Here is a 25,102-nt window from a genome sequence, read left to right on the forward strand (position 1 = left end):
GATCATGACCTGAGCCAAAGGCAGGCGCTTAACTGACCGAGTCACCCAGGCATCCCTACAGTTCTTATTTTAAAAAACATATTTCTCCAAGATACATGATTTGAGATTTTAAAGCAAAGAGATTGTACCAAGTCTATTTGTGCTATTTGCCAGAAATTCCCCTAATTTAGCACCCCATGCAGTAATACCCTTAATAAATGCTGCTTGATGATGACAGTGATTATATCTAGCACCTATGTCTCAAAAGTCCACATAACATATCTTTAGTTTTACTAATAGAGACAAAGACATAGAATGATGAAGTGCTATACATGAGTCAATGAAGCTATAAAGAATCACCCAGGTCTCTTTGTCATGTATTTTGTCCTTAAGCGCACTCTACCTATATTAACTAGGAAAAGTGTCCTATTAATTGGAGATATTATAAATTGAAGGGAAACACCAAAAAAAAAAAAAAATGCCAAGTATTGGATCTTATATTTTTTTCTTTCAAATTCTCCTTTGATTTTAAACTTAGCATCTTGATCAAATATTGTAGCTTAATATTGAGACAATACAAAATAAAAAGAACAAGAAGAGCTTTTCTTGATTGATTTTCAACCAGTTTCCTCTCAGGAAACTCAGGCACAGAGAAAGGGCCTCCAGAGTCAAGAGTAAATGTACACTGATTCTGATTTAGGTCCACATTAGAGAAACATACAATAGTTGAAAAAAACTATTGTCCCCCAAATTCCTTAATTTCAAGAATAATGAATAAATATCTGCAACAAAAAGATTAAAAGGTAAAATTTCTCTTTTTACTTTTTCACTTGTTCAATATAAGGAGATTAAGTTTCATTCCATAATGGTGCTCTTCTTTGACTAACTTACCACATGCTCCAGATGCAAATTTACAAATCTTATTTCCAAATAAATGAAGCTTCTTCAGGGATGTAAGGTATTTCATCTCTTCTGGAATTTCTTCCAAAAGGTTGTTTCCCAGATTTAGTACTGTCAACTGTAAACATACAGAAATTTAATGAACTCATGCATTATTCACCTTCAAATGAGATGAAGAAATAATTAAGAACTTCGCTGATAACTTTACACCTAAAGGAGCTTAAAAAAAAATAGAAAAGAAAAGAACAACAAATGAATCCTAAAGCAGCAAAAGAGAAATAATAAAGATTAGAGCAGAAATCAATGATACAGAAACAACAACAATAAAACAAACAAACAAACAGTAGAACAGATCATGAAACCAGAGCTGGTCCTTTGAAAAATATTAATAAATTGATAAACCCCTAGCCAGTACTTATCCAAAAGAAAAGAGAAAGGACCCAAATAAATTAAATCATGAATGAGAGAGGAGAGATCACGACCAACACCACAAAAAAATTATATGTCAACAAATTGGGCAATCTGGAGGAAATGGATAAATTCCTAGAAAGATATAAACCACCAAAACTGAAAGAGGAAGAAATAGAAAATTTGAACAGACTGATAACCAGCAATAAAATTGAAACAGTAATCAAAAATCTCCCGACAAACAAAAGTTCAGGGCAGGATGGCTTCCCAGGGCAGTTCTACCAAATATTTAAAGAAGAGTTACTACCTATTCTTCTGAAACTGTTCCAAAAAATAGAAATGGAAGGAAAACTTCCAAACTTGTTCTGGCAGGCTAGCATTACCTTGACCTTAAAACCAGACAAAGACTCCACCAAAAAAGTAAACTACTGGCCAATATGCCTGATGAACGTGGAGGCAAAAATCCTCAACAAAATACTAGCAAATTGAATCCAACAGTACATTAAAAGAATCAATCATTCACCACGATCAAGTGGGATTTACTCCTGGGTTTCAAGGGTGGTTCAATAGTTGCAAATCAATCAGTGTGATACACCACATTAATGAAAGAATGGATAAGAACCATATGATCCTCTCAATAGACGCACAAAAAGTATTTGACAAAGTACAGCATCCACTCTTGATAAAAACCTCCCACAAAGTAGGGATAGAGGGAACATACCTCAACATCATAAGGGCCATATATAAAAGACCCACAGTTAATGTCTTCCTCAACAGAGAAAAACTGAGAGCTTTTCCCCTAAGGTCAGGAAAATGACAGTAATGTCCATTCTTACTGCTATTATTTAGCATAGTATTAACCTCAGCAATTAAATAACAAAAAGAAATAAAAGGCATCCAAATCAGCAAAGGAGAAGTCAAAGAAGTCACTATTTGCTGAAGACGTGATGCTCTATGTAGAAAACAAGAAAAGCTCTACCAAAAAATTGCCAGAACTGATACATGAATTCAGTAAAGTCACAGGATACAAAATCAACATACAGAAATCTGTTGCATTTCTCTACACCAATGATGGAACAAAAAGAGAAATCAAGGAATTGATCCCATTTACAATAGCATGAAAAACTTTAAGATACCTAGGAATGAGCCTAAACAAAGAGATAAAAGATCTGTACTCCAAAAACTATAAAACACTTCTGAAAGAAATTGAAGATGAGACAAAGATGGGAAAACATTCCATGCTAGTGGTTTGGAAGAATGAATATTGTAAAAATGTCTATACTACCCCAAACAATCTATACATTTAAAGCAATCCCTATCAAAACACCACCAGCATTTTCCACAGAGCTAGAACGAATAATCCAAAAACTTGTATGGAACGACAAAAGACCCTGAATAGCCAAAGCAATCTTGAAAAAGAAAAGCAAGTCTGAAGGCATAGCAATTCTAGACTTCAAGGTATATTACAAAGCTGTGGTGATCAAAACAGTATGGTACTGGCACAAAAACACATAGGTGAATGGAACAGAACACAAAATGCAGAAATGGACCCACAACTATATGGTCCACTAATCTTTGACAAAGCAGAAAAGAATATCCTATGGAAAAAAGACAGTCTCTTCAACAAATGGTGTTGGGAAAATTGGACAGCCACATGCAGAAGAATGAAACTGGACCATTTCCTTACACCATACACAAAAAGTAAGTTCAAAATGGATGAAAGACCTAAATGTGAGACAGGAAACCATCAAAATCCTAGAGAACACAAACAGCAACCTCTTTGACTCAGCCATAGCAACTTCTTGCTAGATACATCTCCGAAGGCAAGGGAAACAAAGGCAAAAATGAACTGTTGGGACTGCATCAGAATAAAAAGCTTTTGCACAGCAAAGGAAACAGTGAACAAAACTAAAAGGCAACCTACAGAATGGGAGAAGTTATTTGCAAATGACATATCAGATATAGGGCTAGTATCCAAAATCTATAAAGAACTTATCAAACTCACCACCCCCCCAAAAAAAAAGTCAAGAAATGGGCAGTAGACATGAATAGACATTTTTCCAACAAAGACATATAAAGAGCTAACAGACACATGAAAAAATGCTCAACATCACTTATCATCAGGGAAATTTGTAATTAAAACCACAATGAGATACCACCTCACACCAGTCAGAATGGCTAAAATTAACCACTCAGGAAACAACAGATGTTGGTGAGGATACAGGGAAAAGGGAACCCTCTTACACTGTTGGTGGGAATGCAAACTGGTGCAGCCACTCTGGAAAACAGTATGGAGGTTCCTCAAAAAGTTAAAACTACCCATGACCCAGTAATTGCACTACCAGGCATTCATCCAAAGGACACAAAACAGTAATTCAAAGGGACACATGCACCCCAATGTTTATAGCAGCAATGTCCACGACAGCCAAAATACAGAAAGAGCCCAGATGTCCATTGACAGATGAACGGATAAAGAAGATGTGGTATATATACATACAATGGAATATTACTCAGCCATCAAAAAATAATGAAATCTTGCTATTTGCAATGACGTGGATGGAAGTAGAGGGTATTATGCTAAGTGAAGTCAGTCAGTCAGAGAAAGATAAATACCATATGATTTCACTCTTATGTGAATTTATTTTTTTAAGATTTTATTTATTTATTTGAGAGAGACAGAGCAAGAGTGCACACACAAGTGGGGGGAGGGGCAGAGAGAAGCAGACTCCTTGCTGAGGGGGCAGCCCAACTTGGATCTTGACCCCGGGACTCTGGGATCATGACCTGAGCAGAAGGCAGACACTTAACAGTCTGAGCCACCCAGGTGCCCCCATATTGGAATTTAAGAAACAAAACAGATGAACATAGGGGAAGGGAAGGAAAAATAAAGTAAAAACAGAGAGGGAGGCAAACCATAAGAAACTCTTAACTCTAGAGAACAAACTGAGCATTGCTGTGGGGGGGGGAAGTGGATGGGGGGGATGGGGTAATTGAGTGGCGGACATTAAGGAGGGTACTTGATATAATGAGCACTGGATGTTATGTGCAACTGATGAATCACTAAATTCTACCCCTGAAACTAATAATACACTGTATGTTAACTAAAATTAAAAAAGACAAAAAAGTGAATGAATGTCTAAAAAATAAGAAAATAAGAAAAACATTGGGTAGCATTAAGTGCTCTGTATATAATAAAAGAATGAAGGGATAGTGATTCGTTGATCAGGGACGCTTGTCTTAGAAGTTGTTATTTAAATTGAGATCTGAATGATGATAAGAAAAAAGAAATGGCCAAAATAAAAACCCCAAAACAGGAACATTCTTGGCATAGTTAAGGAACCAAGAGAAGTGGTTGACGTGGCTGAGCATAATGGGTAAACCCAGCAAAACATGAGGTTGCAAAGGTATACTTGGGCCAGACTGTACATGGTTTTGTAAACCAGGGTGAAGGGTTGGGATTTTGCTCTAAGTGAAGTGAGAAATGACCGTAGGGTTTTGAACAAATATAGTATTAATTGGTGTATGTCTTAACAGGAGCTCTCTGACAGCTGTATGCAGAATAGTCTTCAGGGGAGCAAGAGATAAAGAGCAGAGATAGCACACTCTTCAGAGGCATGACTGCAGTGGTCAGGCTGAGAAATGAGGATGGTTTGGGCTAGAATAGTGGTGATGGAGGTGGAAAGAAGTGGATGAGTGTGAGATATGTTCTGGAAGTAGGGCCAGATTCCTGTGAGATGTAAGAGAAAGAGAGGAACCATGGATAGAATCAAGCTTTTGAGCATTAACACCTGAGATGAGGACAAGTAGGACAAGGGCAGGTTGGGGGAAGGACAGGGAACCAAGAGATCTGTTTTATCCATATTAAAATTAAGATGCCTTTTAGACCTTAAAGTAGAAATATTAAGTAGGCAGTTGTAAATGCAAATCAAAACTCTCTAACATGGTCAAGACCAGAGGGTTAAATTTGAGCCTTCACCAAGTAAAAGGTATCTTGTGGGATTGTAAGAGATCACCGGGAGTGAGAGTGTGAAGAGAGGATTGAGCCTAGCAGAGGAGAAGGAATGGCCAGGGAGGTAAGCAGGGAGGGTGGGACACCTGCAGCATCTGGTGTGGCAGATCTCCTTTATTGAGACAGTGCTCAATCCTCAGGAACTGGACTTCTGCTGAGGACTTTCTACTGCATCCTTCTCTGAATAATTTCCCTTGGCTACTGGGAGATGCATTACCTGGAGATGCCTGGAAGGTTATGCCTCTACTCCATCTTCTCAGGGTGGCCTCTATCCCATAATGAATGCAGGGATGTAACATATAATCCCTTTGCCTCTGTGGTGCAAGGCATGTTCCAGAACTCTGATGCGATAAAGCTAAGGGTAAATGTCTCCTGAAATCAGATCTTAACCTTGATTCTTTCCCTGCTCTGTTCTGCTTCCTCACACTTTGTATAGGTTTCTTCTGAGAGCACAACCTCAATAAATTACAAAAATCTATGACTTAGGTACTCCAAGATACATAGTGTCACAGAAGGTAAGAGGAAAGAAAAGAAAAAGAAAGCTATTTTTATATATTTTTTAAAATATTTTTTATTATATTATGTTAGTCACCATACAGTACATCCCTGGTTTTTTATGTAAAGTTCGATGATTCATTAGTTGTGTATAACACCCATGGCACCATGCAATGCGTGCGCTCCTTACTACCAATCACCAGCCTATCCCATTCCCCCACGCCCCTCCCCTCCAAAGCCCTCAGTTTGTTTCTCAGAGTCCATAGTCTCTCATGCAAAGCTATTTTTAAAAAGAAGATGCAGGCCACACCATAGGGGAAAGTTAAGTAGAATAAAAGCAGAAATAAAGCCACTGGATTTAGCAACATGAAAATCATTAGTGACCTTGCCAATAGGGGTGAAGTGTTGGGGAAGCAACTCTGATTGAAGTGGGCTGTAGAGAAAATGTGAAAAAGTGAAGATAATGGGTAATAGACAATTCTTTTAAGAACTTTTGCTATGAGGGGATCTTAGAAAATTAGCAGGCAGCTGGAGGGTTTTTCTTTGAAAATAAAAGACAGTACAGCTTACTTACATGCCGTTGGAAATAATTTGCAGAGAACGAGAAACTAATGATGTACGCAGAGGGATCATTTCAGAATCAAAATCCTTTAGCAAATGAGAGAGGATACGATCCAAAGTATAAGTGGGTGCTGGCTCTGCATAAGAGCAGGGACTCTTCACTGAGGTTGTAGGAAGGAAGGTGAAGAGAGTACATGCAGATCAGGGCTGTGGATGGATTTGGTGATAGAAAGATGAGGGAGTTCCTGACCGAAAGTACCTGTTTTTCTTTTCAATGAAATATGAAACAAAAACATCTGCTTGGAGGAGTAGATGTACAAGGTTTGAGGCAATGTAATTTTGATGTGCAATCTGGGCAAATGTGGTAGGGTGCTGGCAGCCACAGCTGGTTTTCTGATTGAACAGCTCCAAAGAAGATGTTATAAAATGGATAGATGACCCAGGAAAAGGCACCTGCTTTGGATGACACATTAAATACATGGCCCTTTGGCTAGAAAAAGGCTACCACATGAAATTTCTAGCTCAACACCAAGACTATGACATATAGAAGGTGAAGAGGGCTCAACTGAAAGTCTCAGGATTTAAAGGATTCTAAAGTTACAACTAATATGAAGTGACTGGAACCAGAATTATTCTTGATAAAGTAGGGTAACTAAAAAAGATTCATTTCTGACCTTTAAATTAATAAAGGTAACTTAAAGACTGTGTGGTTATACTCTGTCACTATAGCAAATATGTCAGTTTCAGCCTAGATTACATAAATTACACAGAAGTTCCAGAGACATTATAGCAAGGACTAAATTTCCTTTGAGAAATACCTCAAGAGCCAACTTAAATGTTGTATTAATTCAGTCATATTTATTAAATGTGTATTATGTGCATGGTATTCTGAATGCTAGAGTGACAAGGACACCTGCTGTCATAGTGCTTACATTTTGGGAGGTGAGACAGACAACAAATAAGTAAACAAGTAATTTCTGTTAGTGTTAAGTGCTTCACATAAAGGAAAGAAAACAGGTTAATGGGTTGGAAAGTAACTCAAGGTTTGGGCATCTGGGTGGCACGTTTGGTTAAGCATCTGACTTTTGGTTTCAGCTCAGGTCTAATCTGAAGGTCCTGAGATTGAGCCCCACGTCAGGTCCTACACTCAGTGTGGAGTCTGATTTCTCTCTCCTTCTGCCCCACCCCCATGCTCATGCACTCTCTCTCTCTCTCTCTCTCTCTTAAATAAATAAATAAATCTAAAAAAGGAAGGAAAGGAGGGAGGGAGGGAGGAAGGAAAGGAGAAAGGACGGGAGGAAGGGAGGCAGGCAGGAAGGAAGGAACTCAAGGCCAGATTGGGTCATTAGAGAAGACCTCTCTGAGAAGGTGATGTTCGAGGTGAGCTAATTGGGATGCCTTGACAAGTTGTTTGAGGTGAACTATTTGAGATGCCTTGACAAGGTTGTTCAAATGGCATTCCATTCACAAAGGGCTTCAAAAATACCAGGCATCCAGAAAGAGCACATGCGGTGTTTCACTAGTAACACTCTATGGTTATGGATAGTTCCTGAGGGAGGGCTCTAGTCATTTAAGAGACAGCTACTGAATAGGTTTGAAGCTTCTGTTACTTCAATAATTATCTATAATGAAGTATCTGTTGGCATATTCAGAATATAACTCATCTGTCCTTTGGAAACTAGCATATTGCCATAGATCGAAAGACACCATCTCTACAAAATGGTTTCTCATGGTCCCACGACCAGGCAATTATGGCATCTTAAAATCAGGAAGAACTTTTATAAGTCACCAAGTGCAACATATAAAATGCAAACGGGCAACTGTATACTTTCCTCATGTACACACTCAGTAATGGGTAGTTCTTTTATTTCTTAGGAAGTGTCATTTACTTATTTATTTAACATTTTTTATTTGTCAGGCTCTCTGTAACTTCTATCTAATTCTTCCCATAAAAAAATAGCTCTATTCCCCCTCCTCTCTGCCACATAATAATATTTCAAATATTCGAAGATTGCTATCATATTCCCTCTGAATTTGTTCCATTCTTCCTTAACCATTTCCCTCAGGATATAATTTCCAGACCTCTTACTGTCCTGGTCACTCTCTCATTTTTATAAGCATCCCTCCCTGGAAACATGGCGCCTAGGGTAAGACAGGAAATGTGATCTCATAGCATAGATGCTGGTGAGACCACAGAATCTCCCTCAGGCAGATGACTGCGCTTCTATTAATGCAGCCCAACATGGCATGCACTCTTTCAGCAGCAGGGCACATTGTTGTTGCATAATTGATTTTGTGTGTGGCCATCAAAAATCCACTGCCGAAGAGATAACTGTGAAGGAGATAACCCACATCCTGAACTTGTGCAATTGAATTCTTTTCTTAAATGTAGGAATTTACAGTTATCCCTGCAAAAAATTGCATCTTTGTGGTTTTGGCTCAAAAGACCTCTCAAGTGAATGTGATGTTGTCACTCTAAATTCAAAGTCTAAAACTGGACAACGTCAGTGGGCATACTAGATCTGTTTTTCCCATCCCCACTTTGGTGCCCACCGTTCTTGTAATCCTCTCACCTATCATGACCAAACTTGGGAATTGCCTAGAACTTATTTTTTCTCTCTCTACACCCAAATTCAATCAGTCACCATTCCTATTCTCAAAATTCCTTTTAGATGAATCTTTTTCAGCTGTATCTCATCTCAATCACCCTAAAACTGGTAATCATTACTGCCTGCCTATAGCATTACATGGCCAAAGAATGTAAAGAATGGGATGTGTATAATGGGTATTTAAATTCCCTTTATCCAATCCTGCTACATTATATATAAACAGCTGCCTAAATAACCAGTCCACAAGGACTTGCCCTACCCAATAATGTCCTAAATGTTTTCAATATCCCTATAACATTTTCTGCATCCTGGTATACTTGTCCCAAACAGTGTCTGCCTGTCCCAACTTTTCCTAAATTTGATTTGATTTATTTGATAGGCCTATTCATACCTCTAAGTTACAACCTGTCTGTGGCCCACCTTGAAAGAGAAGGATGTGTTTCCTCTTACAAATCTTGGATGTGAGGAATGCATCTCAGTGTCACTAATACCTTTGGATTATGGCATCCAGGTTTAATGTGTAGCAATCTTTGTATAAATAGGAGAGAAGAGGCCAAGAAATTTGAGAAGAAAAAGTACTGACTAATTTACTGATGATAATCCTAATGACTAACATTTAAATAGAATTTTATATGTGCCCAACACTGTGCCAGGCAGCCTTGTACATTCCTCGTGTGGACCTCACAGTACCCCTGATTTTACAGAACAGGGATCTCACATCCAGGCTATGATTTATGGTGAAATAACATAGCTTCCCTCTATAGCCTATATTCCTCACTTCTACACTACACTGTCTACAGTAATGTGCTGCCTATTTTTAAAACAAACTTACTGTTGTTCAGAATGATCATGCATATGCACATACATGCACATATATACATTGATTCACACACACACAATGGAATTGTATGCAGTACATAGAATTCTCATTTTAAATATTCTGTTGGTGTTCACACACCTTAGTCAGTATTGCACAGTAGGCAAAGCACAAGATTTGGAGACCATCTCCCCTGCAATGTACTAGTGTGTGATCTCAGGCAAGTCAAATTCCTAAGTGTTAGTTTCTTTCTTTTCTTTTTTCTTTCTTTCTTTTATTTTTATTTTTATTTTTTTTTGTAATGGGGATAGGGTTGTCTCAGTCAATAGAGCAGGCAACTCTTGACCTTAGGGTTGTAAATTCAAGCCCTGTGTTGGAGGTACAGATTACTTTAAAAATATGGGCATACTAGTGTCTACTTTTCAGGGCTGTCTTAAGGATTAGAGAAAATACAATAAAGTGCCTGGAAAATAGCAGATATTATGAAATGCTAACTATAATCTTTTAAATCCAGAAGAAGACCATAGTACAAAAGGTTGGACATGCATGGTGCTAGAAATTCAGTAGGTGCTCATATATATATGTTGACACTTCCATTCAGTTTTCAAATTTTCATTTTTTTAAATTTCTTCAAATTTTTATTTAAATTCTAGTTAGTTAACATATAGCATAATATTGGTTTCAGGAGTAGAATTTAGCGATTCATCATTTACATACAACCCATTGCTCACCGTAACAAGTGCCCTCCTTAATACCCATCACCCTAGCCCATCCCCCCAACCACCTCCCTCCATCAACCCTTACCTTGTTCTCTATCATTAAGAGTCTCATGGTTAAAATTGTTTTCTTAATGATTTCTAACTCATTGTTTCAATGATTTCTAAGTTCAAAGCCACTTTTTCAAATTGAAATATAATTGACATGTATAACATTTTGTGAGTTTAAGGTGTACAACGTGTTGATTTGATGCATATATATACTGCGGTATGGTTACCACCACAGCTCTAGCTGGCACCTCTATCACGTCACATAATTATCATCTCTTTTTTTGTATTAGGAACGATGAAGATCTAGTCTCTTAGCAACTTAGTACTTTTTAATACAGTTATTACTGACTGTAATCACTATGCTGTGCAGGACTTACTTATCTATAGTTCCTGGTTTGTACCTTTAAACAAGGTATCCCCAATTCCCCCACCCCCCAGCCTCTGGTAGCCACCATTCTGTTCTCTCACAGCCACTTTTCAATGACATTTACAGAGAAGAGAAAAATGTTGGCCACAGAATAATGACTTTCTGTTAACTTATTAATTTTTCTGGTAAATTTTTTTTATCGTTTCTAGTGTTTCAGGATTCTGTTTCCATTAAACTATCACTTTACCTTAGTACTCCAGTTATTATAATAGGTTTCTGTATTTACTGCTCCCCGTTGGCATATACCTTCTTCTCCAGGAAGCCACCTTCCTTTTGTAGTTATGTGGCCCTGTGTACTTTCCATGACCAATTATTATCTTATGCTTCGTATTGTAGTGATTCGTGTATGTATCTTGCCTCTACTACTAAGTTGGGTCTATGTGATTCATCTACCATTCAAAGAACAGTGTCTGGAACATAATAGTTGCTCAGTAAACATTGGTTGCATACTACCTCTTTAGATCATTTCTGCAAGCTAATGGTTCACACTGTGAAATACTCATTATGGCTCCACATCATTTTTTTTTAAATCAAGTATCTATTGAGTGCAGTCAGCTCCAATCTTCCCAGCTTGATTTACTTCCTTCTAAGTGTCTGCATGCTTTCCTTATTCTCACTGCTCATTCTCACTAACCCCTATACTCAGTTCAGACTAGAGCCTGCCTATCAGGTGTATGCCTAGAACTTGCACCAGACAACCTCTCCTGACATTTAGTTATGCTGCGCTTGTAGCCATTAATTGCCACTGGAAAATTCTGTGCTATTTATTATCTTTCAGTTGCTTATTTGATTTTTAAAATGAGATCTATGACTAACTTAGATAAAAACATTTTTAAAAGTGTAAAAATAAAATGTTTTCAGGGGCACCTGGGTGGTGTGGTCAGTTAAGCCTCCTACTCTTGGTTTCTGCTCAGTCATGATTTCAGGGTAGAGATCTCAGGGTCGTGAGATTGAGCCTGTGTCCCTCATGCGCAATGCAGAGTCTGTTCAAGATTCTCTCTCCCTCTTTTTCTGCCCCTCCCTTCCTCTAAATATAAATAAATAAATCTTAAAAGAAAAAAGAGTTCAAATGTCCATTTTATCTGGACATCTTTTTTAACTAAATCATGCTTTGGTGATACCATTTTGGAATAAGCTATTAGATCATTTGCCTATAATATATATACGTATATGTTTTAGCTAGTATGTGACCATTAGACCTAAAATTCTTTTAGGACAGTGAATATTCCCATTCACTAAACCTAAATAACACATAATGTCAGGTTCTGTAACCTATTTAGTAAAAATAGTTGAATCAAATTAATGAGAGAAGACTAACAGGATTTTTACATTTTTTATTAGCATGTGTATGACCAAGGTATATCGGGGAGGGTAGCATTATGGCTCACTCTGCTGATTCTTATAAATGTCTTTTTAAATTTTCTTTAGGGAATCTGTGGCATCTTTAAAACCACAGTTTAATACAATTGCCAAATGCTTTTTCTAAGTCCAGCTATTCCTGACTTTGTTTATTTGAATAATTTTGCAAATTTCAAAACTATTATTTAATTTTGCATCACTTCTTAATATATAAAGTTAGATTTCTCAAAACAATTGTAATTTGATTGGAAAGAGAGGCAAAGTTTCCAAAGTCCAGCACGGCCTTTAATCTCTAGAGATCCCTGCAACCTTTAAGCACTGTCCTCTTAGACCCCAACGTGAAACCCAGTGTCATGGAATTGGCAAGTCCTACTCACTCAGTATGAGAATGATTCTCTGATTGGCATTCACAGTAAAATCATGAACAAAGCATTACCTGTTAGCATCCTGTCAGAAGCTTTTTAAGAATACAGAAGAAACAAGAGTTTCAAATTATCAGAAAAGAAGAATTGAAACACAAAACTGACATCCAATTAGAATGTAAAACCTGCAGTGTTTGGAAGAAGGAAGCATTTGGATGCTTGAGTGAGGGTAGGGGCTAACATTTTCTGAGTAAGCAGGATGTTAAGGCATTCTATACAAGGTGGTGTTGACAGCAACCTTAGGTACTAAGAGTAATGAAGCATGTTTTAGAGATGAGGCAAGCGGGGCATAGAGAGATAATGTGAGCTGTTTCCCATCACCCAGCCAGCAAGTGAGAGAAGAGGGTTGAGCCTCTTCCAGACACCCGACTGCCAGCTAGTGGAGAAAGCTGCAGTTCCAGAAAGGGTGCAAGGGGCTTAATACAGGCTTGGGCAGAGAAGCAGAGGAAAAGGAAGAATAAAGGAGCTTGGAGAGAAGGAACTCCCTCAGTGCATCTGTACCTGGACAGGATACAGTAAAGCAGGAGAATAAATCCCTGTTTGATAGGAAAACCAGGCTTAGAAAACAGAGGCATTACTTGATGGAGGAAGAAGAGATTTCCAGTGGTAAGGACAGAAGAAAGGATAGTACGGCTGACAAACAGGACAGATGACATCAGTTCCCTGTTGTCCCTCGAGGCTGCTAGAGTGAGACCCGGAACACCCAAGGAGGGAGGAAAGGAAGTCTTTGCATGCACTGTCCCTCTTGTGTTCCTCTGTGTAACTCATCCTCCAGATCTTCACTCCGTTGCACTTCTCAGGACCACCTTCTCTGACCTCTCTGACTCGAGATGCTCATAGCACAGTATAATTCTCCTTCATGGCACTTTTCACAATTGTAATTTTACATCTATCTGTGTATTTGATTGCCTTTCCCCACCAAACCTGAGAATAGGGATGCATGGATATTTTTGTTCTTTTTTATATTGTCAAAATCTAGCAGAGTGCCTCATCCATGGCAGGGACATATAACTATTTGCTGAACATAGGAAGAAAGGACGGATGGATGGAAGGAAGGAAGGAAGGAAGCAAGGGAGGGGGGAAGAAAGGAAGTCGATTGTGTTAGGGGTCATTGAGAAGGACAGTAAAAATAAGAAATACAATAACAAACTACAAACTACCCAACTCTGCTTAGGGTGGGCCTTATTTACTGTCAATTGTTTATAGTCAAATAAAAAACTCTGGTAGACCGTATCTTATTTCCAGGCAGCCACACATATGAGCCTCATAAGGGGAACGTTGTTTTACTACCATTGGACCTTATGATGCGTGTCAACAATGCTACACACGATTGGAGATGAAGGTTATTTGTTTCTCTGGGGATTTTAAAACTATGGCTGATTTGCCTATGAAAGAACTTTGTTCCTAGATGGTGTCATAATTAAGATAACACTGTATTTGGTTAAGCTGAACTCTGAAAATGGCTTCCACCCCATTCCACTCAAGTCCACATTATATGGTTTACTAGGTGCCAGGCACTAGGGACAAGACAAGGTCTCCGCCCTCAAGAGTTACAAAGTGCTTCTTTGAACATTGTTGCTATCCCAGCCCTTCATCAGTCACAGACCAAATGCACTCACCATAAATTACAGGGCATTAACTCATTTTTTTCATGTCATTAGAAGTGATTAACATTTCCCTAAATTTCACTAGTCAAATAAGCAAAGAAAGAAGGGTTAGGATCTATATTTTCTAAAGAACCTCGTCCCATTTTCCACTTGTTGCCGGTTACACTATGATGGTAATACTAATCATAGTAGCAGCTATAACTTTGAAAAGTTCCTATGTGCCAGGCATTGAGCTTTACATATGTTAACATTTAACTTAATCCTCAAACAAGAAGATAGGGTCCATGTGTTTTTCACATTTGTATCCTTGGGACCAGCACAGGCACAGGAAGATGAACAGTAAATGTTTGTTAAAAGAATTCATATGTAAACAAACGTTAAGTGGGGAACAATCCGTGCAGCATTCAAACCTGCTCTCTTTAGACAACCCAGTTTTTGTTTTTGGGAACTACAAGTTGAAATACCACACCCTGGTAACTTTCATACTAAGTATATAACTAAAGAAACAGAGCAGAAAGCAACCTCGAAAGAGCCCTCTTTTATAGACGTATTCACTGGTTGAGTGACCTTGACAAGTGACTTAACCTCTTACTGAACCATACATACATTTTATTAAAAATAGGAGGGCAGTAACTCCCTTGAAAATGAACAGAATTCCTAGCATTGTGCCTGGCTCTCAAGAAATGATTGATGTTGTTATTCTATTTGTTACCATTTTATGAATGCTGAAATCTAAAAGTATTATTTTTACTTTAGCAACTTAAAAAAATCAAGGCTATTTCAATATTTTGTAGAAAATATGACCAAAATCAGAATATTGGGGCAAACCACACTTCCTACAATGATTTAAAAAAAGCCTGGTCCAAAAGGCAAGCACAGTATAGACCCCCAAAAAATGTGGTAGGAGGATACTTTTAATAATTACTCATAAAAGGTAAGATTTGAAGCAATGCAAGAAAGAGTTCAAACGAACTTACGAAAAGTACATTCAGGGGTTTTATAGAAAAAGGTTAGAATAAGAACGGTGATCTTAGACATGCGTATCACCAGGTTATAAAGACTACAAAGACACTTCGCGGCTTAGACCATCCCTCGACATTTCAGCGGGATGCCACAGCGTGTCCTGCCTGCCTTCTCCACTATCTTCTCCTTAGTACTGATCACTGCCTCACATCCTGTTTGTTTTGCTTGTTGGCTTCTTACAGCTCTACTGGCTGGAACCGAAGCTCCATGAAGGCAGGGATTTTCATCTGTTGCTGACTCACCAGTTCCTGGTGCCTGAGACACAAATGTGCACATGGAGTAAATGAAGGCAGAACTTGAGACCCAGGGGGACGAAGCCCTTTTATTTAGCAGGTATGTGGCTGAACCGGTTAAGATACCCAGGTTTCCCTAATGTTCCTCCAGGGCGAGCAGCCCCACTTACCTCTCTCATTTCTGGAATGGTCATCGGTCCTTTCTGTTAGAAACTATGGGAATGACTGTGCAGTATTTCTGAACCGTATGAAAAATCTGTATCTTTTGAAGGCTTCTAGCACATTTTATTCAATTGCATCTAGAACACCCATAATAAAGGGGAGATTGACTTTTTTCAAAATTCCACCACGGGGGAGACTCTATATGAGAAAAATTGCTAATTCATGAACAGCCAAACAATAATGACATTAGCCTGAATCTGACTTGTAAAATGCTTTAAAGGTAGACCATAAGAAGCCTACTTTCTAAATCAGTTGAATTCTTTAAAAGTAAGGGCTGAGCTTAGCCAGCTCCCTATTTAAGGAAATGGAGAAGTCAAAATTTAGGGGTTCTCATAAATGGAAGGATAGGGAGGAAAGTACTGGGGGAGCCACGAGAAGAAGACAAAGTAATGATAATCAGACTCAGGCTTTTTTCCCTGAAGAAATATATTTTACAGTCTGTAATTTTTTTACTAAGCAGCTATTGACCAAACATGAAGGAAAAATACATATTTTCAGACATGCAAGAGTTAAAAAAACTGAACTACCACATACCCAGACTATGGTATCTGGAGACTTACTCTTACAAAATAAGAAAGGAAACCAAGAAAGAGGAAAATATGGGCCAGAGGAAACAATGGGTCCAATTCAGGAGAGCTGCCCTAGCCTGACAGTATCGAGCAAACCTACATAGTAATCAGCTTAGGCTGGAGCAAGAGGATGAAGGCCCCTGGGGGGAAGTCACTCAAGGAAAAAGCACATTTAATAAAATATACCATAATCAAGTTTGAAATAAAATGAGGCCATGACAAAGGCAAAAGACACAAGAATAAAAGAAAGGCGACTGGAAACTCCAAGGGAACAGAAATGGTATATGAGGAAGAAAATATAATCATAATACATTAATTTACTCGGCATGAATGATATTTAATTAATGTTATACATTTTAGAATTCCCCAAGAGACAAAATATTTAACCACAGTTATAACTGAATATAGTGTAAATGGTATACATCTTATAAAAGTAACAAGTTTAAAATTTTTGGTGAGGAGAGGGGAGGAGAGCTGAAGGTGGATTAGAGATGCTGACGTGGTCATCTTAAAAAGTGACGACTAAAAAGACTGTAATTGGGAAGAGAAGAAATGAAGGTGTAGTAATATTCAGTTTAAAATTCTACGGAGAAACAAATTATATTAATAGTATTTGGAAGAATGAAGAAGAGTGATATCTACAATGGACAAATCAAGGGAAAAAAGATGAGTGAAAAATGTTTTTATATGGAGATCAGGTTTGGGGGTGAGGGAGAATGGAACAGAAGATAATAGCTTTTTTATAAGTCTTTTGTAGTATTTGATTTTCTTAAAACAATGCACTGTGTTACTTTAATGGAAAAAAATCAAGTAGGGGGAGAATATCAGCTCATGGCTCAGTCAAATCCTAAATCCTTTTGCATAGAAACTCCTCTGTCCTATTGGAAAATTGAAATCTTTGTCCTGTAACCATATATGCACTTTTGCAAGTTACCATTAAAGGGAGGAGTTTGTGAGTATTGCCCTATTTTTTTAAAAGACTTGGCCACAGATTACAAGTTCTAAAAGGAAATGAGGTAGGTGAAGGTAAGAAAATAGGTTTTTTTGTTTTTGTTTTGGTAACTCTGAACTCAAAACTAATGAACTGCAATGACTTTACTGTTTATAGGTTCTTTCAGTGCTTGGTGACAGTTTAGAAATGAATACAAAGAAAACTGCAAAGTTAATATCCCTTGCCTTCTCCCAACCTCAAGATTTTTAGCAGCTGAGGTTTTACATTGTTGGGCAGAAATGTTTAACACAAGCATCTGGGATTCATTCATGTCAACTGCTGCTCTTTAAGAAGGGTATTCTTTATTTAAAATACTAACCTTCTTTTAAAGACTGCTTCAGAAGAAATGAATGTTTCCTCCTTCCCATTCCCTGCCAACACTCCCATTTCAAAGTTCAGCCTGCTCTAGGAAATTGAAAAGGAACCCCCTTGCTACATCCAAAAAGTCTCTTCATCCCATATGCAAAGCTTCAGGATAGTCTCCAGGGTGAACAGCATCTCCAGGATCCTCAATCCCACTTCCAGATGGAGCCCCCAAGGTAGACAAGCAGATCCAGGCTCTCAACCCTTTTCCAGATGACAGCCTCCAGAAAGATCAGTGTGGCAGAGACCTAATCCTCTGATTCCAGATGTGCACATGAATAAATTGAAACATCTTCTCCCCTACCATATGTAATCCCCTAAGGGAGAAAGCTTTTTGATGCCTCTCCAAAAACACTCCATAGTAGGTCTCCCAGGAGCTAAGTCTCCAGAAATCAAAGCCTTATTTTTCTCTCATCTCTTTTCTATCTTCCTATTTTCCAACCCCAATCCAAAATGATATGCTATTCCTTACCTGGGTCAAGGTGCTTATCTCCGGGCACACCTTGGGGATTTGGTTATTCTGAAGAACTAGAGTCTTCAGGCCAGGCAGTTTATCTAATGTTGAGGGCATCTTCGTTATCTTCTTCCCATTCAAGGTAACGATCTTAGTGTTTTCACCACCCTTCAATGCTCTTACTAACAACCTTTCAGTCATGGGCTTAAAAGAGAAATAGAAGAGGGAGAAGGTAAAGTTCCTTATTGTGCATCTTTAGAACCTCTAATTACAGAATTGGTGTGTCATGGAAACAAAAACATTCTGAGATCTACCATGTTGAAGACAGGAGGCATCAGAGTGTTTCCTGTGAAAAAAGGTTGGGAGAGGAAATAGCTGATTCCAGATTTGAAGCAGGAAATGTACAGGAGGAGCCTAGGATATCTTATGCCAGAGACTCTTATACCAGAGACATGGAAGTTATCAGACTAATGAGATCACTCATCAAAAGGAACTAACTTCTAAAGGTTCCCATTCGTCTAAAATGGGAAACTTGAGGATCAGAAAGAATAATCTAGAGTGAAACATGTGAAAATACATTGAAATCTAAGAGTTCATAATGGTATTTTATTTATTTTTATTTATTTTTTTAAATCCTTTGAGACTTTATTGAAGTACTACAGTATTTCATTAGTTTTTGATGTAGTGCTCCATGATTCATTGTTTGCTATAACACCCAGTGTTCCATGCAATACGTGCCCTCCTTAATACCCATCACTGGGCTAGCCTATCCCCCCACCCCCCTCCCCTCTAAAACCCTCAGTTTGTTTCCCAGAGTCCATAGTCTGTCATGGTTCATTTCCCCTTCTGTTCCTAATGGTATTTTAAAAATAAAAGAAACTCATTGATTACAAAGGGATTGCTAAGGAATTCATAAGTCTGAAAATTAATAAAGGAAAAAAATGGAGCATGTATTCTGCTTTTCCAGTACAAGTGCATTTTAGTGTAACTTAAGGGTTAATAAAGTTCCTATTCAAAGAAAAAAATAAAAGCTAATAAATGAGGAAGGAAAAATAGATTTAGGAAAATCACCATTTTTTCAAGTCCTAATGAAATAGTGGATCTCACAAAAATCATAATTGGATGCTAAGAGCATTAGGTAAGAGGTTGATGAGAACTTTACAAGTAAGGAATCAGGCTAATAACTTAAACCCTTAATCAGTTTTAGCGTCATTAAAATTGAGACTGCCACATGTTATAAGTCTCATGATGTGATGCAATAGAAAGTACACAGCACCACTTCTGAAATATTCTTGCCTAAAAATTGAATCTGAACCTAATCATGTATGCAGATCTAACTGCCATTTACAGAAAATATGAGGACTAGAGAACAAGCTAAATTCATCTCAGGGAAGCAGTGAGCCAAATCCAGAACATGAGAAATTCTGCAGAGCAAATGATATAAGGTTCAACCAACAAATCAATGGCATTAATAAAAAGGAGGAGAAACAGGAAATAAATGAGATAACAAATTACAGCCAAGTGCAATGTGTGGACTTGTTTGGATCCTGATTTGAATTAAAATATTTTGGAATCAATTGGGGAAATACGATCATGGACAGGGTATTAGATGATAGGAATTGCTAATTCTGTTATGTGTGATAATGGTGTGCTGGTAGTGTTTTTTGAAATGTACTTAACATCTTGAAATGCATCTGAAATTTGCAGGTGAAATGACATGATATCTTGAATTTTCTTTAAAACAACTGGGGGGAGGGGAGTGAGTAGAGAAACATCAAACTTACTGATGCTCAGTAATGGGTATATATGGGTTCATTATATTATTCTCATTATTCAAATAAAAGATTAGGACAAAGACAAAAATAACAGGAATGGGGAGGAGTTGAAACCAGTGGTATTTGATTACTATTAGAACTCCATATGACTGTTTCCTTTGCTGTGCAGAACCTTTTTATGGGTGTTATACGCAACCAATGAATCATTGAACCCTACATCAAAAACTAATGATGTTCTTTTTTTTTTTTTTTTGAAGATTTTATTTATTTATTTAACAGAGAGAGAGACAGCCAGCGAGAGAGGGAACACAGCAGGGGGAATGGGAGAGGAAGAAGCAGGCTCTAGGGGGGCAGGGAGCCCGATGCGGGGCTTGATCCCAGGACCCTGGGATCACGCCCTGAGCCGAAGGCAAACGCTTAATGACTGAGCCACCCAGGCACCCCAAAAACTAATGATGTTCTATACAGTGGCTAACTGAACATAATAATCAAAAAAAAAAAAAAAAAAAAAAAAAAAAAGAACTCTATATGAGTCAATTTGAGGCTCGGAGGCATTTGGTATATATATGTTTATATATGTTTATATATATACAAAATATGTTATGTGTTTATATGTATTTATGTGTGTGTGTGTGTGTGTATACACACACCTATTTTGGTTGCTGATTTCCAAAAAACCAAACACTATAAAATAAACTCTCCATTGAAAGTATTCAGAACACAATTCAATCCTTTCTTTGTAATTCACAAATCACTTTATTCATTTGTTCAACAAATGTTTAGGAGCACCTGCTATGTATTCAACACTGTCTCAGGCACTGGGGGAAAAGAAGTGAAAAAAAAAAAAAAGATAAATAAGTGAACCTAGTATGTTCGATGGCCTTAGGTAAGGGGAAAAAGAACAAAGCGAGGAAGGACAATCCAGAGTGTGGGAGTGGGGGAGTTTGCAATTCTAGATGGGATGTCCAGAGAAGGCCTCACTGAGAGGCTGCTTTCCAGAAAAGAGCTTTTCCAGTAAGAGGATAAAGTGAGTGTCATAGTCCTAAAGAAATAATCATTAAATTTATAAAGAGTTTTATGTACATCGGTGTCATTATAATAGTAAAACAAGAGGTGCTGATTAATAGTAACTTCCAGTTGCTAGAATAAAATCATTTTTTGGCGACTTAATCACTGTGCTTTGTCTCAACTCCTCCAAACCTATCTTCCAGCTTCTTTACTCTGGTACTGTTTTAGTTTCCTAAGAACAATCATGCTGTAACTATCTAAACAAACTGATCACAGGCTTTAAGAAAGAAATCTCATGGACACTCATCTCCTCTGAAGTAACTCTGTTGCAGCCAGTACCCAAAACACTGGTGATTTGTTACTGCTGTAGAGAGGTAAACAGGCCACTACAAGCTATACTGCTTCATAATAATTTGCTTAACCTAGAAAGTCTGGTAAACATTCTCGACTCCTCCTTTTCTTTTACTTCCAACATGCAGTCAGTCCTACTAATAACAACTGTTCCAGTCATCTAGTGCTGGGTAACAAGCCACTGTAAAACATGGCTTCAAACATTTATTTTATTCACAAATCTGCAAGATGGGCAGGGCTCAGTGGAGAAAGCTTGTCAGTGCTGCTCTTGGTGACAGCTGGGATGGCTCCAAGGCTAAGGTGGAAATCATCTAAAAGCTCATTCACTTATATCTGGTGGTAGGTGCGGAACCTTTGGGCAATCAGCCAGAACACCCTCATGCAGCCTGTCCAAGGTGGCTTGAGCTTCCTCCCAACATGGTGGCTGAGTTCTAAGGGTGAGCATCCCCAAGAGAGAAAGTGAAATGGAGGACATATCACTTCATGACCTAGCTTCAGTATCAAGTAGCATCACTTCTGCCACATTCTATTCATTAGAAGCAAGTCCCTCCGAACAGCCTATATTCAAAGGAAGATGAACCACCTCTCAATGGACATGTCTTAAAACTCACCAAGTCCACCCCCTGGCCGTGAGTTCTTTATATTCCTTCAACACACAAAATAGACTTTCTTCCAAGAGCCCACTTCCCCTTCTCCAAAATTTCATCTGTTTAGAGGATCAGACTCCAGAATCTTGTCATCTGACTCAGGTACAAAGGTAGATACAGCTCCTTAAAGGCAGTTCCTTGAGTCCATTTCTAGGATAGTTCATCTTGATCTGAAGACTATGAACTAAAGAGACAAGTTATCTTGTCCTCACATACCCAGAGTTTAACAATGGGTGAGGTGAAACCTAGGACAGGCAACAGACAGTGCCACTCGAAAAAGGGAAACATGGGAGGCACGAGGAGGCCCTGATTTGTAGCAATTCTGGAACTTGACTAGGTACGTGTTGTCAGATCCTTGATTAACGTTCAGTCTGACTGCCTGCGGCTGGCTTTTGGTCTCCTCTCTGGGCTCCTGAACTATTTTTCCTTTTTCATAAAACGTTGCCCATGTTTGCTAAATTTTCTCAGAGTGCTTGTCCGTAGAAGTCCAAGACTCCAAAACTCCTTTTTTGGTAACAACTTTGATTTGTAATTCATGTTCCACACAATTTACCCATTTAAAGTGTGTAATGCAGCGGTTTAAATATATTCATCAAGTTGTGCAACCATCACCACAATCAATTTTAGAACTCTTATCACAGAAAAAGCAGCCCTGTGTCCTTTAGCTATCACCCTCCCATTCTTCCCATCCACTCCAGCCCTAGGCAGCCACTGGTCTCCTTTCTAGCTCTGTGGATTTGCCTATTTTGGACATTTTATATAGATGGGATCATACAACATGTGGTCTTTTGTGACTGTCTTTCACTGTTTCCAAGGTTCATCCATGTTACAGCACGTACCACTACTTTATTCCTTTTTATCACCTAAAGATGTTCCATCATACGGCTCTACTACCTTTTTTTATCCATTTATCAGTTGATGGAAATTTAGGTTCTTTCTACTTTTTGTCTATTACAAATGATGCTATGGACATTTATGTAAATGTCTTGAGCATCTACGTAGGAGGAATTGCTACATCATAGGGTACTTTTAAGGAACTGCCAGACTGTTTCCCAAAGTGGCTGTATCAGTTTACATTCCTACCAGCAGTGTATGAGGGTCCATCCTTTCATTTTATTTTTTTTAAGATTTTATTTATTTATTAGAGAGAGAGCAAGAGCAAGAGAGAGAACATGAGCAGGGGGTGGGGGGAAGAGGTGCAGAGGGACAAGCAGACTCCCCACTGAGGAGGGAGCCTGATACAGGGCTCAATCCTAGGGCCCTGGGACCATGACCAGAGCCAAAGGCAGACACTTAACCAACTAAGCCACCCAGGAGCCCCCATCCTTTCATTTTATTTTTTTAAAGATTTTATTTATTTATTTATTTGACAGAGAGAGAGACAGCCAGTGAGAGAGGGAACACAAGCAGGGGGAGTGGGAGAGGAAGAAGCAGGCCCCCAGCAGAGCAGGGAGCTGGATGCAGGGCTCAATCCCAGGACCCTGGGATCATGCCCTGAGCCGAAGGCAGATGCTTAACAATTGAGCCACCCAGGTGCCCCATTATTTCATTTTATACTGTCACATTTGGGGGTGCCTGGGTAGCTCAATCAGTTAAGCATCCAACTCTTGATTTTGACTCAGGTCGTGATCTCAAGGTCCTGGGATCAAGCCCCACATTGGGCTCCACACTCAGTGGGGAGTCTGCTTGAGGATCCTCTCTCTCCTTCTCCCCTGCCCCTCCCCACACTGTGTTCCCTCTCTCTCTAATAAATAATTTTTGATCCAAACTGATACAGTCCCTTTTAAAACTTTGTAAGCTTGTCTTGAGTTTATAATTCACTCCAACAGACAAGTCACACCCAGAATGTCTTTGCTAGAGCTGTTCTCTATTTCGGGTTTCCATGTGAAACTACTTTGGGACAATAGCCTTAAGAACTTGAGAAGCTCTCTCATCTGTTGACTAGAAAGCATCTTTCATCTTCCTGAGGTCTCAACAAAGGGTTTTACAGTCATGCCCATGGCTTCATCTTTAGACTTCATTTTCCTGACAGTTCCCTGATATGTTCTCTGTCTGGAACTCATTTAATTTTAGCATCATTTACTGTCTGGAGAGACTAGGAATAAGAAAAATTTATTTTTTAAACCCCCAAATTTGTGGCTCATTTACAATTCATTTTCTTGCTTGCCTTTCTCCTCTTTTACCATAGGCAGCTAGAAAAATCTAGATAGCACCTTTAACATTTTTGTCTAGAAATCTCCTTAGGTAGGTCATCCAGTTGATGAGATACTTTTTATTTTCCATGTTAATGCTGCTGGCATCATTGCTTAACTTTCTGCTACTATGTAACATGAGTCACCTTTCTTCCAATAACCTAACAATAACATTTCCAATAACATTTTCCTCATATTCCTTTAAATCCTCACCAGCAGCCTCCTGGAGTGACGTCAGGCTCCTGCTAACAGGCTCTTCAAAACCCTTCTAGGGGCTCCTGGGTGACTTGTAAGCATCTGACTTCTTGACTTTGGCTCAGGTCATGATCTCAGGGTCAAGGGATTGAGCCCCGGGCTCCATCACGGAGTCTGCTTGAGATTCTCTCTCCTTCTCCCTCTACCCCTCCCCCTCACTCACACACACACTTCCTCCCTCTCTCTCTCTCTCAAATAAATAAGATCTTAAAAAGGAAACAAAAATTAAAAGACCCTTCTAATTTAACCTGAGTCCCAAGCCCAAAACCCATTGCATGGCTTAGGTACTTTGGTACAGCAGCTAATTCTCTATTAGAGAAGACCAACAAGAGTCATAAAGACTTTGGCCTTAGGTAATTGTGGGAGCTGATTCAGCCGTCTATACAGGGCTATTGCTGATGTGTCTGGTGCTGTGCTTGCCCCAGGATTCAGAGACACTGAAGGAGAATATCTGGCAGAAGTGGGAGATGCTGCAGGCTCCATGGCTAATTCACATCATGAAGTGAGCCAGCAGATCAGCAACAGGACACTCGATGCCTTCACGCTAAGTTTCCAAACTTCTGCTCAACTTGGGCCTTCCAAATATTGTGCAAAATGTCTCTGGTGGCCAGGACTGGGAAACTATACATGGAAGGGGATTCTGATATATAGTCTAAGTT

At 38.8% G+C, this 25,102-nt stretch overlaps 1 protein-coding gene across 2 annotated transcripts in view; it reads right to left on the reverse strand.

Annotated features, from left to right (window-relative positions):
• Positions 1-18,416, reverse strand: part of LRRC69 (leucine rich repeat containing 69) — a 78,688-nt gene extending 60,272 nt beyond the window's left edge. The window contains exons 1-2 of one of the 2 annotated variants that reach the window (XM_045805639.2): positions 18,234-18,416; positions 871-997 (exon numbers count right to left, since the gene is read on the reverse strand). In XM_045805639.2, coding sequence (XP_045661595.1) covers positions 871-997; positions 18,234-18,416 — 310 coding nt within the window. The remainder of the gene's footprint in view (positions 1-870; positions 998-18,233) is intronic. The other variant, XM_045805640.2, reaches the window with a different exon arrangement.
• Positions 18,417-25,102: the final 6,686 nt, after the last annotated feature.

This window comes from Ursus americanus, chromosome 9 (genome assembly GCF_024610735.1).
Source record: "Ursus americanus isolate L20-20 chromosome 9, mUrsAme1.1.p, whole genome shotgun sequence".
Taxonomy (NCBI): domain Eukaryota; kingdom Metazoa; phylum Chordata; class Mammalia; order Carnivora; family Ursidae; genus Ursus; species Ursus americanus.